Here is a 12210-nt window from a genome sequence, read left to right on the forward strand (position 1 = left end):
TGGGGTCGCAAGGTAAGGGACATGACTTAGCAACTGAACAACAGCAACAGATGAGAAGCAATGCAGGCAACCATGGGAACTGAGCCTGGTTCTCTGCTGCCAGAGATAAATAAAACACTACCTCAGTCCTACTAACACCAGAAACTGAAATCAGGGAGTTAGGGGACGACCCCAATTTTCTGATGAAAGGTTTATAAGACTTGTAGGAACCTGAACAGAGAGCTCATCTGAACCACGACTATTTGCTAACTTGAAGAAACTGTGAGATAATAATAAATGTATGTTTCTAAAGCTGCTGTGTGTGGGGGAATTTGTTACACCTGGTGGGCTGCCGTCTATGGGGTCGCACAGAGTCGCACACGACTAAAATGAGGCAGCAGCAGCAGCAGTAGCCCTTGGATGCTGCCTGTCTGAGGGTTCTCACCTGAACACTGTAGTGGGCCATGAGGACAGCAAAGATGCTGAGGTGGCTGCACTGGCAGGTGGTGCTATTGTCTCTGGTGCTGGTCACCCAGCAGCCTCTGGTGTCCCAATGGCCACTTCCATTCTGGCCATGCTCCCAATACACACAGTGCACCTTCTCTCTTGGCCCAGGGGTCACTGACTGTGTTAACAGGAAGAGGAAGTGGATGTGAGTTCGGGGTTCTGTTGCTCAGAAATGCTGACCCAAAGCTAGCTTGTGAAGGGCTTTCCTAAACAGTTTATGCACCCATGGCACAGCCCCCTGAAGCCCAAGGCTGGGCCCAGGACTCAGTCCTGTTCCACACCCACCACTCCATCCTATCTGGACTCACATGTTGGAAGACAAAGGTGACTGGGGACCTGAGGTTCTCAGTGTCCTTGTTGGTGATAAAGGCAGATATGACATCCGACAGCAGGATGTGGGAGGTTTCCTGCAGCAAACCCCTGTGTGTCTCATGTAGAGTTGTCAGTTCCTCAGCATCCAGGACCAGAGGGGCCTCCGCCAGGAATCTGTCCATCCCTGGAGTGGACAGGAGGCCCACCACAGCAAGACCTGCAGGACAAGGCTAAGGTTGACATCTTGCAGTGTCTGAAAGGACCTCTTCTTCTACAGATGGACTCTTTCCTTTTGCCCCACCATACCCCATAATTCCCTTTAAACTTCAATATCCCATTTGTCATATCCTTGGGCATCTTGACACACAGTGAAGACTTACCCACTGTCTCAGCCATTACCTGAGTCACCAGAATCACGCACTGTATCCCAGGTCAGCATCATCTTTGTCTGTTTCTGAATCAAGGTGATATTCCTGTAGCTTGGCGCCTGCACCTCCAGTGACAGTTCTATGAATTGTGGGAGTTAGATTAGTAATTGTGATTGTTTTGATGACTATAACACCATGCTGTTCAGTTGCTAAGTTGTGTCCAACTCTTTGCAACCTCGTGGACTGTTTCATGTCAGGCTTCCCAGTGCTTCACTAACCCATGGAGTTTGATCAAATTCATGTCCATTGAGTCAGTGATTTCTATCTAACCATCTCATGCTGTGCTGCCTCTTTCTCCTTTTGCTTTCAATCTGTCCCAGCATCAGGGTCTTTTTCAATAAGACAGATATACTCTATGTGTTTATATAGTATATGTGTTTAATTATTATGATGGAGAATTCCTGGCCATTTAGTGGTTAGAACTTGGGCTTTCACTGTGGTGACCTGGGTTCAGTCCCTGGTAAGGGAATTAAGATCCTGCATGCTGCATGCCATGGCCAAAAGAAAAAAAAAATAGGCAAAAGGACTTGAGTAGGTAGACATATTTCCAAGAAAGGTACAAAAATGCTCAACAATGACATAAAAAATATTAAACATCCTTAGGTACTAGAGAAATGCAGATTAAACCATGATGCAATCTCTCCTGACAGCTACTAGAATGGCTATAATGACAGAAAAAAAAATGGAAGCAACCGGTGTCACTGACAATAAGGAGACTGGAACTCTTGTACATTGCTGTTGACAATGGAAAATGGAAAAATAGCCACTTTGCAAAAATAGTTAGGTAGTTTCTCAAAAAGTTGAAAATAGAACTACTGCATAACTCAGCAATACCACTCCTAGCTTTGTGACTCAAATGAATTAAAATAGATATTCAAGCTGATACCTATATATCAATATGCACAGTAGCACTGTTCACAACAGTCAAAAGGTAGAAACAACCCAAATGTTTATAGGAAATATAATATATTTATTTCTATTTATAGGAACTATCCAGGATGGAAATCCATAGGGACAGAAAACCAATAACTGATTGCCAGGGCTGAAGGAAAGGAGAAATTTGTGACTGTTTAGTGGACAGAGAATACCTTTACGATTATGAAACTGTTTTAGAAATAGAGGTGAAGGTTATACACCTCTGTGAATACACTACTACATGTCTCCAAATTGTACACTCTGGTTAAAATGGTGAATTTATATTAAGTGCATTTCAACTTAATAAAACAAATCAGACTTAAATAGCAAATAATACTAAATTTATACACTTCCAAATTTAATACCTTGTTTTCTTTTGAAAAGACAGTGAAAGTATTAGTGACTCTTGTCTGACTCTTCGCAATCCCATGGACTGTAGCCCACCAGACTCTTCTGTCCTTGGGATTCTCCAGGCAGGAGTACTGGGAGTGGATTGCCTCTTCCTTCTTTAGGGGATATTACTGACCCAGGGATTGAACCCAGGTATCCTGCATTGCAGGCAGATTCTTTACCATCTGAGACAGCAGGTGGTCTTGTTTTGAAGCCATTTATATTTTATCATAAATTCTTCAGTATAATTATTTCCTTTGCTGACACTTCATTTTACAATGAAAGTTTAGTTTTTCATTTATTTTTAACCTCTTTTTCTCTCTGTTTTTCACTGAAGTGCAAGTGAACTAGAATATTATAATAGTTTGAGATGTACAATACAATGATTTGATATTATCATACATTACAAAATGATCACCACACTAACTCTAGTTACCACTCATTTCCATATATTATTGACTACATTCCCTATGCTGAACATCGTTGGTGGTGGTTTAGTCACTACGTCGTGTCTGACTTTTGCAAACCCCTGGACTGTAGCCCTCCAGGGTCTTCTGTCCATGGATTCCCCATGCAAGAATACTGGAGCAGGTTGCCATTTCCTTCCCCAGATTCTGTACCTTACATCCTTTTATTTATTTCACAACTACAAGTTTGTACCTATTAATCCCTCTCAACGATTTTGCCCTTAACCTTTTATTTTAATTTGTTTATGACATTAAAGGGAGATATAAGCATGGTCACTTTGTTCTAGTGGGATTGGAAGAGCAAGGAGGCAGGGAACAAGCAAAGCAGGAACCTGCAGTCAGACTCAGGTACTGACTTACCTATGCCTGCAGATGAATTGAAGGTAAATGACCCTTTAGGCAGTGCCTTGCTCACCCCTCTCAGGACATTTTCCAGGCCAAAGAGCAGGTTAGTGACCACAAAGTGCTGCTCTGAGAAGGGCAGGGTTTTCAGGTCCCCAGGGGTCTCCAGCAAATCACCCGTCTCCTGTACGAGGTCCTGGGGGGATGGGGACACAAAGCCAGTAGCCCATGCATCTGAGAGGCCGTATGAAGTTATGACCCAGTCACAGAGAACAGACCAAAGTGACTGTCTGTGTGATACAGGTGGTACTGGGTGGGATTTCCTGGGTGATTTTTGCCGCTTCAATCCAGCCACTCAGAGGTCAAGCTTTTTCATTAGTGTCAAGGATGATGTAAACCCAATATCCAGAAGTAGAGAAAGGAAAGGGCATTAGTAGATGTGCCATGGTGTTCAGTAGTCACTACGCATGTCCACTCTTCCCACCCACCCTGTGGGAGAGTGTGCCATTGTTGTTGGGGTGTCCCTTTCCAGATCAAAGTTTCCCAAGGCTTCTATGGGATGCTTCTGCCTGCCTCCCTTGGGTCCAGCCCTTACCCGAACAGTGTTCAGGACAGAGGCCGAACTGAAGTTTCTGCCCAGATCCTGGATTCTGTTCAAGAAGTGAGAGAGCGCCTAGGGGAGAAGACAAGGTGGTCAGAGAGCCTCATGTGAGTGTGGGAGCTTGGGGGAAATGAACAGGCTTTGTGGAGAGATTTCCTGCTGCCTGTCCCTTTGGGGCCACTCACCTGGCTCTTGATTCCAGAGAGAGCAGTCCAGGTGGGGAAGGAGATCTCTGCAGGGGACAGGTGAGCAACTCATTAGGTGTGGCAGTGTCTGTGTTTGCTGTGGGTGGGTCTTAGATCAGGGTAGGACAGGTACCTTTACAGATGGTGTTCATTTGCTTATCCCAGAATCCAGGTTTAGGCTCCCAGCCTTGGCGACAGTGGCACGTGTATGAACCCACAGTGTTGATGCAGACGGTGGAGTTGTGACACTGATGCTGCCGGGAGCTGCACTCATCCACATCTGGGGACAAGAAGGAGGGGGTCAGACTCTGCCTCAGTCCTGTGAGGCCCCTGTCCTCCTTGTGCCCCTCTTTTTTCCCATATTAGTTCCCCAGGAGGTGACACCACCTCCTAGAATCAAGGACAGCACATCCTTGAGTAGTGGATGCTGTGAAAATATATATAGGAAGTGTGTAGAGTTCTGACAGACAGCAGATGAGACAAGTACATTTGTGAAAATACTGAAATATCCTCTTTCCAGTTGGTAATTAGCTATTGCCTGGGGTCCTTGGGAGCCTTCTGCTTGGTACCCCAGCTCCTTCTCTAGGACCCCCCACCCCTCCAAGATCTTTTCACATTTAGCCTCAAAATGTGTAACACCTTACACAGCAGGGGACCCCCAGTGATCTTTCTGTTTGGTTTCTGTGGGTACCAATGAGTATGTGATTAGATGTTTTGAGTGAGGGTCTCCAAGAGTGTAGCCCCTGAGCTCTAAACCTTTAAACAATCTAAACCAGACTGTGCTGTTTGGGCCATTGGATCAGCTTCCAGCCAGTGTGACAGCAGCACTCAAAGCTGCCCACGGAGTTGAGGCAGTGGGCGGAGCTGTGGCATGGGTTTCTCCCAGAGGTGCATTCATTCACATCTGAGGAAAAAGCCAGAAGATCAGAGCTACCCCCCTTCACTCACTGCACCCATTCTTCAAGCCCCTTCTCAGATTTCTTAGCGCTGCGCTCTGAGGACACCCTCTGTCTGCAAGTTACTTGGCCTGCTGGGTTACAAATGTGTGATAGCATTTTCTAATGCAAAAGTTCCATAAGCTCAGATCCTTCCCTGCAGGGTGGATGGGGACAACTTTGTGGGTGCAGGTGTAATCCCAGACCAAGCTGAATCCCTTCATGTCTGGTGCAGGAGGCTCTGTGGGCTTCTAACCAGGGAGGTTGTAGCACTGATCATGACCACATGTGATGCGGTGGGTGAGGGGGAGGCACCACTGCCATCTGGAGCTGCATCCCTGCCTTTATTAGAACAGAACCCAGAGGACCAGTCCTGTGTAGCCCAGGTCTCCCAGCTCGTCACTGTGCTGAAGACACAGCTCTCCTCATAGTGCTGCTGCCTCTTCATTGCCAAAGCTTGTCATGGCAGCTTCCCTTAAGATGACTCCAGCTGGGACATTGTCCCTATTTTTAAGAAGGAAAATGAGGCAAAGATAGAAACTGAGTCATGGAAGCTCGACTTCCCCATCAAGGCTCTTACTCACATTCTCTTTAGCCCTGGACTGAGGTTCCCCCTCTGAAAGCCAGAAGTGACACCTCCCTCTGCTCAAATGTAGCAGATGCAGAAGGGGTGAGGTCTGGGGATGTTCTTGGGGGGCAGGGAACTCTACAAAGAAACCCCAGGTCCAGAAGGCTCTGCTGTCTCCCTGGTCTGTGGTGGGACCATTTGAGGAGGTGATCCTTGGGCAGGGCCCCAGCAGGCCCTTGGTGTCACAGGAACCTGAGTCTCGTCTCCCTCATTCTTGGGGGTCCCTGAACCACCCCAGCTCCTTCCCCAGCTCCAGGCCTGCCTCACGCTGTCTTCCGAGGGTCTACCTGTGCAATGCCTCGGGTCCTCTGGGGTGAACTCCAAGCCGGGTGGGCACTGGCAGGTGTAGCTGCCCTCAGTGTTGATGCAGACGCTGAGGTCTTTACAGACTCGGGGTCTGTGCTGACATTCGTCCACGTCTGCAAGGGGAAGTAGAGTGTGATGGATACCTGCTGCTGTGGACAGCCTTCTGGTCTGGATGTCAGCCACGTTTTTCAGCATAGAAGCATCTAAAAGGGCCTGCTCTCTCTTACTTGGTGAGTGGGGGCCTCTCCTCATTCATATTGAGTTATGCTATGGATGAGCATGGTGACCCGGAAGTTCTGTTGTCTAGAAGTGGCCATAAGCGGCCCAGTTACCCAATCTGCTATCTCTGACTCCGTGAGCCTCCCTGGGAATAACCCAGCTGGGATGGGGGCATCACAGCTGCCCATGTCCAAGGCTAAAGATTTGGACAAAGGCCTGGGTGGGTCTTCTTGGTAACCGAGTACAGCTTTGTTCCTTGAGCAGGGCCCATCTTGGTTCCCAGTGATGCACTTTGTCCTGACTTCCCCAGGGCAAATGCTGCCACTGAGTTCTACTTGGATCTTGCTGACCCTGGCAGGACAGTGCTTTTCCATTCATGCTAACTCTGAGACTCCAGCTCTGTGGACATGGATGAAGACCCACCCCTGAGTCATGCAGCTCAAGGATGAGGCTTGTGGGCAGTTGCATAGAAAATGAAAGTGAAAGTGAAGTCGTTCAGTCGTGTCCGACTCTTTGCGACCCTGTGGACTAGCCCACCAGGCCCCTCTGTCCATGGGATTCTCCAGGCAAGAATACTGGAGTGGGTTGCCATTTCCTTCTCCAGGGGATTTTCCCGACCCAGGGATCAAACCCAGGTCTCCTGCATTGCAGGCAGATGCTTTAACCTCTGAGCTACCAGGGAAGCTCAGTGGGCACCAGGCTGTGCTGGACATTGGGTTTGTTGTCTGGATAGTCAGCTTTAGGGCTGTGAAGGTGCCTTTATCTGATTCCCATGAAGGCATACCCCAGACTTGCAGGAAGTGATGAGAATCCACAGCTGAGCAAGGCTCATGATGGGCGAGGGCTGGGTGGCTGGAGCAGGGAGAAGGTGCTCATGGGCGAAGGGTGGCAGGTGTTTCTGCCATCTTGACACTTGGCCTCCCACTAGAGATGTGGACATGTGCACACTGCTGGGTGGGGCTCAGCCTCCACCTTCTGTCCTCACATGGTCTGGGTCATTGTGCAGTCTGGGTTGACCTCCTTAGTAGAGGGTCAGACCGGAGGAAATGGTCCCTGGTGACAGCTTATCACTGAGACCAGATGGAAAACCTCTTCATTTACCTGATTCTTCCAGTGAGTTGGGGGTTGATGTCATCCTGCCACACCCCTGACACAACATCCTCCCAGGCCGCAGTCATCAGAGCTACCTCAGGCCCATGAACTGAAATTATGGGAGAGGGTCAGGTGGAGCCTTGGATGGGGAAATAAATGGAAGCTGAGCAGTTGAGATGTTGCATCAGGGTGCCAGGAGACATCTTCTCCAGGCAGTTTGCCGGCAGGGTCAGTGATGGGTGGGGACTCAAGGAATGGGGAGCATTCCTTGAGTCTTCCTCCTCTCACATTTCTGGATGGGGCCCCAGAGTCCACCATGACCCAGGGTCTCAGAAGCCCCAGTGGGCGCAGGTCTTCTCCCAGACAGCACTAACAGTGGCAATGAGGACAGATAGTGTTATGAAACACACTGTGCTGTGACCGCACTGAATATCTTGAATGTCACTCCCTCTTTTGTTTTAAGAAGATAAGAGGCCATGTGACAGTGGGATGTTCTGAACATCCAGAAGAGACCCTTTGCAGAGGTTCTGAGTCTTGGGGTTCAGAGAGGGTTGGGAGACTAGACAGGCACACAAGACAGCCATCTGATGCCTGGAAAAGTTGAACAAGGAGCCCAGGGACCCAGCCCAGGTCTTCTTCTCATGGCAGACCTCATGGCCTGAACATGGATGGAGATGTACTTGGGTGCAGTGAGGGCTGGAATGCTGAGGTGGGGAGAGTAAGACAATTCAGCTGAGCCTGTCACAGATCTAGGTCTTCAGGCAGAAGGTTTTGATGCAAACCAGCAGGTGGCTCTCTCCCTGTCATCCACCTTGAGGTCTGTTGAGGTCCCCTCCCACATCAGTCTTCTACATCTCTGTCTCTGGAGGGTCTCACAACAATGGGTGAGCAGCCCCCTTAGTGCAGACACACTGAGTGGGATCAATGATCACCATGTGCAGTTGTGCAGGTTGCTTACTGCACAAGAGTATCTGGCCAATGAGGCAAATTGGGGGCAGAAGGTCAACTCAGTCTCCATTCCCCAAACACACAGTAGGCCTGGAGATGAGGGACCATTACTAATTTACTGAAGGCTCTGTCTTCTGACCAGGTCATGAGTTCAAGCACAACAGCCACCCACCGAGGCTGCTATAGGCTAGCAGGGACTCCACACAGATGCAGGTCCCCTCTTTCCTCCCACTGGGGAGGCTCTGCTGCCCTCTGTCTGCAGGGCAGGAGGGAAGGGACTGGGCCCACAGTCACTGGCTCTTCTCCCTGTAGCAGGGTGGTCAAAGAACCCTCTTCAGAGTCCTCTGTACCCTGAGCTCAGCATTCTTCTCACCTCCCACCTTCTCTCTCCTCCCCTCCTCACCCTCAGTATTCAGGTGTATCCCTCTTCATGGACCCCTCTCTGGAGTCCTGTCTGACCCACTGCTGGCCCCTTGCCCCTTTCCCTACCTGCCTGCTCCCCCTGGAAGTGGGGCAAAGCCTGGTGATGTGTGGAGGCCATGCTCCTCCTGGTCCTGGTGAGACAGTGGGCAGGACAGCTGCTCCTGAGCACCCACCCTGGGGCAGAGCCCCCAAGGATGCCCATCATGGAGAGGGTATGTTAGATCATGATGACTATAATTTAAAATCCCAACAGCCATCAGTGTTTTGTGCTTTGTGACCTCATATACCTTTCCAGCAATTCTATGAGGTAAACACCATAATTCCTCCTGCCCGCATTTTTTATAGTTAGGTAAGCTGGGGCACAGAGAGAGGTGAATTAACTTGTCCAAGGTCACGTAGTGATCTTGGCAAAGTTGCTTTTGTTTTTATTTGTGCAAGATAGGGGTACTTAAAAAAGAAAACAGAAAATCACAATAATATTATCACATCTCCCATGTTAACAGTGATTTCTGAAAAAGTGTCCTGGCCAGTGTCACACATGCAGCTCTCAGGTGGCAAAGCCGGGACCTGGGTCCTTGGCTCGTACCATCTGCCTCTCTGTGCAGGTGGGACAGATACCTGTAAACTGTCCCAACTCAGACCTGGGTGCTACACCTGTAACCAAGGTCCTGTCCCCTGGATGCTTCAGAAATGACTCAGCATTTCGGCCCTGAAACGTCAAAAATGAGAGGCAGGAAATGCAGCCTCATTCTTACCTCGACATGTGTTCTCACTCTCATTCCGGAAGATCATTGCCCCAGAAACAGGCTCATATCCTGGGCTGCATGTGCAGTAGTAGCCCCCTTCCGTGTTCTGGCAGTCTGCTGAACTTCCACAGTACACTGGTGAGGGCGGTCCACACTCATTGATGTCTGGAACACAACAGGGCAAAGGGTCACCTCCCAAAGATGTGTGTCCCCTCAAGACAGAGATCCCCATCCCCTACCTGACTCTGCAGCACTGGGCCTGATATGTAATCCATGTCTCTCTGGAACGATTTAGACTCTTGGTCAATACTGCTGAGTCTAGGATGCAGCTGGAACAAGCCATCCCTGAAGCTTGTGCAGTCAGCTCTGATCTTCCTAGCCCTCTGACTGGCACCCCAGATTGGGACACAGTGGGCAGTGCTGAAGTGGGGAGTGGGTAGAAGTTTTGCATCTCCCTCCTCAGTCCTGAAAGGACAAACTGAGGCTCAGACTCCAGACTCCTGAAGACCTAGCTCCTCTCCAGAAAGCCAGGATTATTCACGTTATTCATGTCTCATCTCTCCACCTTTGTATTTTTGTTTTTCTTTTTTCTGTGCTTGACAGTTCTGAGGACAAAGCCTGAGGCACCCATCGAATATCCATGTCTCCTATGGGTACTGGGCTGTACCCCACATTCTCTGCATGTCCTGCAACCGCCCCAAGTCTTCGTACCATCACAGCTTTCCAAGGGGTCCGTGAAGATCTCCCCAGAAAAAGAAATGAATCCTGGAGCACAGCGGCAGGCAGTACCATTGACACATGAGGAGTTTGGAGGGCATCGCAGAGCGCAGGCTGTGGGGGGCAGAAGTGGGGATGGAGACCGTCATCAGAAGTTCCAGAGAATGAAAGAAAGCTATCATCTGGGGGTCCATGGGCAGTAGGGAAGGAAGCATGAATGGGAGGAAGGGAGGGAGGAAGGGGGAGAGACAATGCTATCCAAAGGGGAAGAGCTCAGAACACTCTGGGCATTTGGGTAGAAGAAACAACTTCTCTTGTTCCCAGAGAACCATTTCTGAACCTCACTTGAAAAATAAGTCTCCTTTTCTCCCTTGTCGGTGAGAGAACCCAGACCCTGGCATGCATTCTCCACCTTTCCCCAGACTCACCTTTACTGTTCTGGGCTGTAGGTCCCATTGGGAACAGCAGCAGCACCAAGAGTCCTGGGGCAGAAAGACAGAGATGACAAACATAGGAAAATGGAGCTTCAGTTTCAACCCTTTCCATGTGGCCACTGCATCCTGGGGAGATGGTGGTGTCTCCACTGCCCACCACTTTCCAGCAGCCTCCCCAAGGTTCCTGTGCTTTGCACAGAACTGAGGACTCTGCCTTTCCCCTGCATCTCCTGGGACTCCCCAAGGAATCAGTTACTGACAGGCACAGCCCTCATGGAACCTCAGGTGCTAGATGTAAAGGTACAGAGTATACACAGAGAGCTGATGACAAGGACACATCTTAGAAACCCCAACCTCTCCCAAATGAGGGTGCATATTTGAAGGAGGAAGAAAGTCCTCAGATTGGTGCCTTTGCCCATACTCAGGTTCTTGGTCCTCTGGCAGTGGCCGAAATCTCTCTGGATTTCTCTCCAGGATGGTTTCTTCTGTTGAAGTTACATGTTTCAGGACACATAGGAAGAGCATGGATATTGCGGTCCAAGTTTGGAGTTACACAGTCCAAGCCCTACCTCATGATGATGTCAGTAGGACATGGAACCCTGGGATCAGGAGAGGGTGAGGACAGGTAGATATGAGAACTAAGGTATCTGCATGTAGATCCAGTCTGCCCTGGATAAGTGGCCTCTCTAGGTTCAGCAGCTGTGGCTGCTATGGTTCCCTGCAGATGAGCTCCTGGCCTTTCTGTAGTGCACTGAGGGCACAGCTCCTCTCCTTGATCTCAGTCCAGGCCTGAAATGAATCACTGACAGCAGTAGGCTTTGTGATATGAAACCACTGTGGGTGTAAAGGGATCAAGTCTACCTACAAACAGTACCCAGTCTGTCATCCCATCCAAGTGAGAAGTTGAACCCTAAGAAAAATCTTTTCAGAGCTGTGTGCTTTACAGGATATTTCTTCTGAGGCAAAGATAAAAAAGAATTCCTCTTCAGGCTGTACTGCCATTTCAACACTGTTATGTGACAGAGGATCCTGGTGGAGAATGGATTTGAAGACCCAAGTCTGCATACAAACTTTCACTTGGTGGCCACTTGTCTTTGGAAATGTCACCTGTCCTTTGAAGCACAGTTTCCCCAATGCAAAATGAGTTGTTCTTCAGTTGTTAAGTCGTGTCTAACTCTTTGTGGCCCCATAGACTGCAGCACATCAGGCTTCTCTGTCCTCCACTACCTCCCAGATTTTGCTCAAGCTCATGTCCCTTGAGTCAATGATGCTATCCAAACATCTCCTCTTCTATTGCCGCCTTCTCCTCATGCCCTCGATTTTCCCCAGCATCAGCATTTTTTTTCCCAGTGTGTCAGCTCTTTGCATCAGGTAGCCTAAGTATTGGAGCTTCAGCTTCAGCATCAGTCCTTTCAAAGAATATTCAGAGTTGATATTCTTTAGAACTGACTGGTTTGATCAAATGAGTGCAATGGTAGTAATAGCATAATGGCATGAGCTTTATTTCAGTTGTAGATGACTGAAGACTAATAAGGTTTAGTTGATATTATGGTTAATTTTATGTAGTAATGTGGCTGGGCCGCTGTACCCACATATTTGGTCTCACACTAGTCTGGATATTGCTGTGAAGGTGTTA

The 12210-nt window shown here is 48.9% G+C and overlaps 1 protein-coding gene across 1 annotated transcript in view; it reads right to left on the minus strand.

Annotated features, from left to right (window-relative positions):
- Positions 1-12210, minus strand: part of LOC104999631 (EGF-like module-containing mucin-like hormone receptor-like 2) — a 317660-nt gene that overhangs the window by 290510 nt on the left and 14940 nt on the right. The window contains 11 exon segments of the mRNA XM_010855196.1: positions 425-604; positions 795-1015; positions 1198-1305; positions 3359-3536; positions 3936-4013; positions 4127-4173; positions 4260-4406; positions 5977-6108; positions 9433-9588; positions 10135-10254; positions 10569-10622. Of these exon segments, the coding sequence (XP_010853498.1) occupies positions 425-604; positions 795-1015; positions 1198-1305; positions 3359-3536; positions 3936-4013; positions 4127-4173; positions 4260-4406; positions 5977-6108; positions 9433-9588; positions 10135-10254; positions 10569-10622 (1421 nt within the window).

Source organism: Bison bison, unplaced genomic scaffold, assembly GCF_000754665.1.
Source record: "Bison bison bison isolate TAMUID 2011002044 unplaced genomic scaffold, Bison_UMD1.0 scf7180017864358, whole genome shotgun sequence".
Taxonomy (NCBI): Eukaryota; Metazoa; Chordata; class Mammalia; order Artiodactyla; family Bovidae; genus Bison; species Bison bison.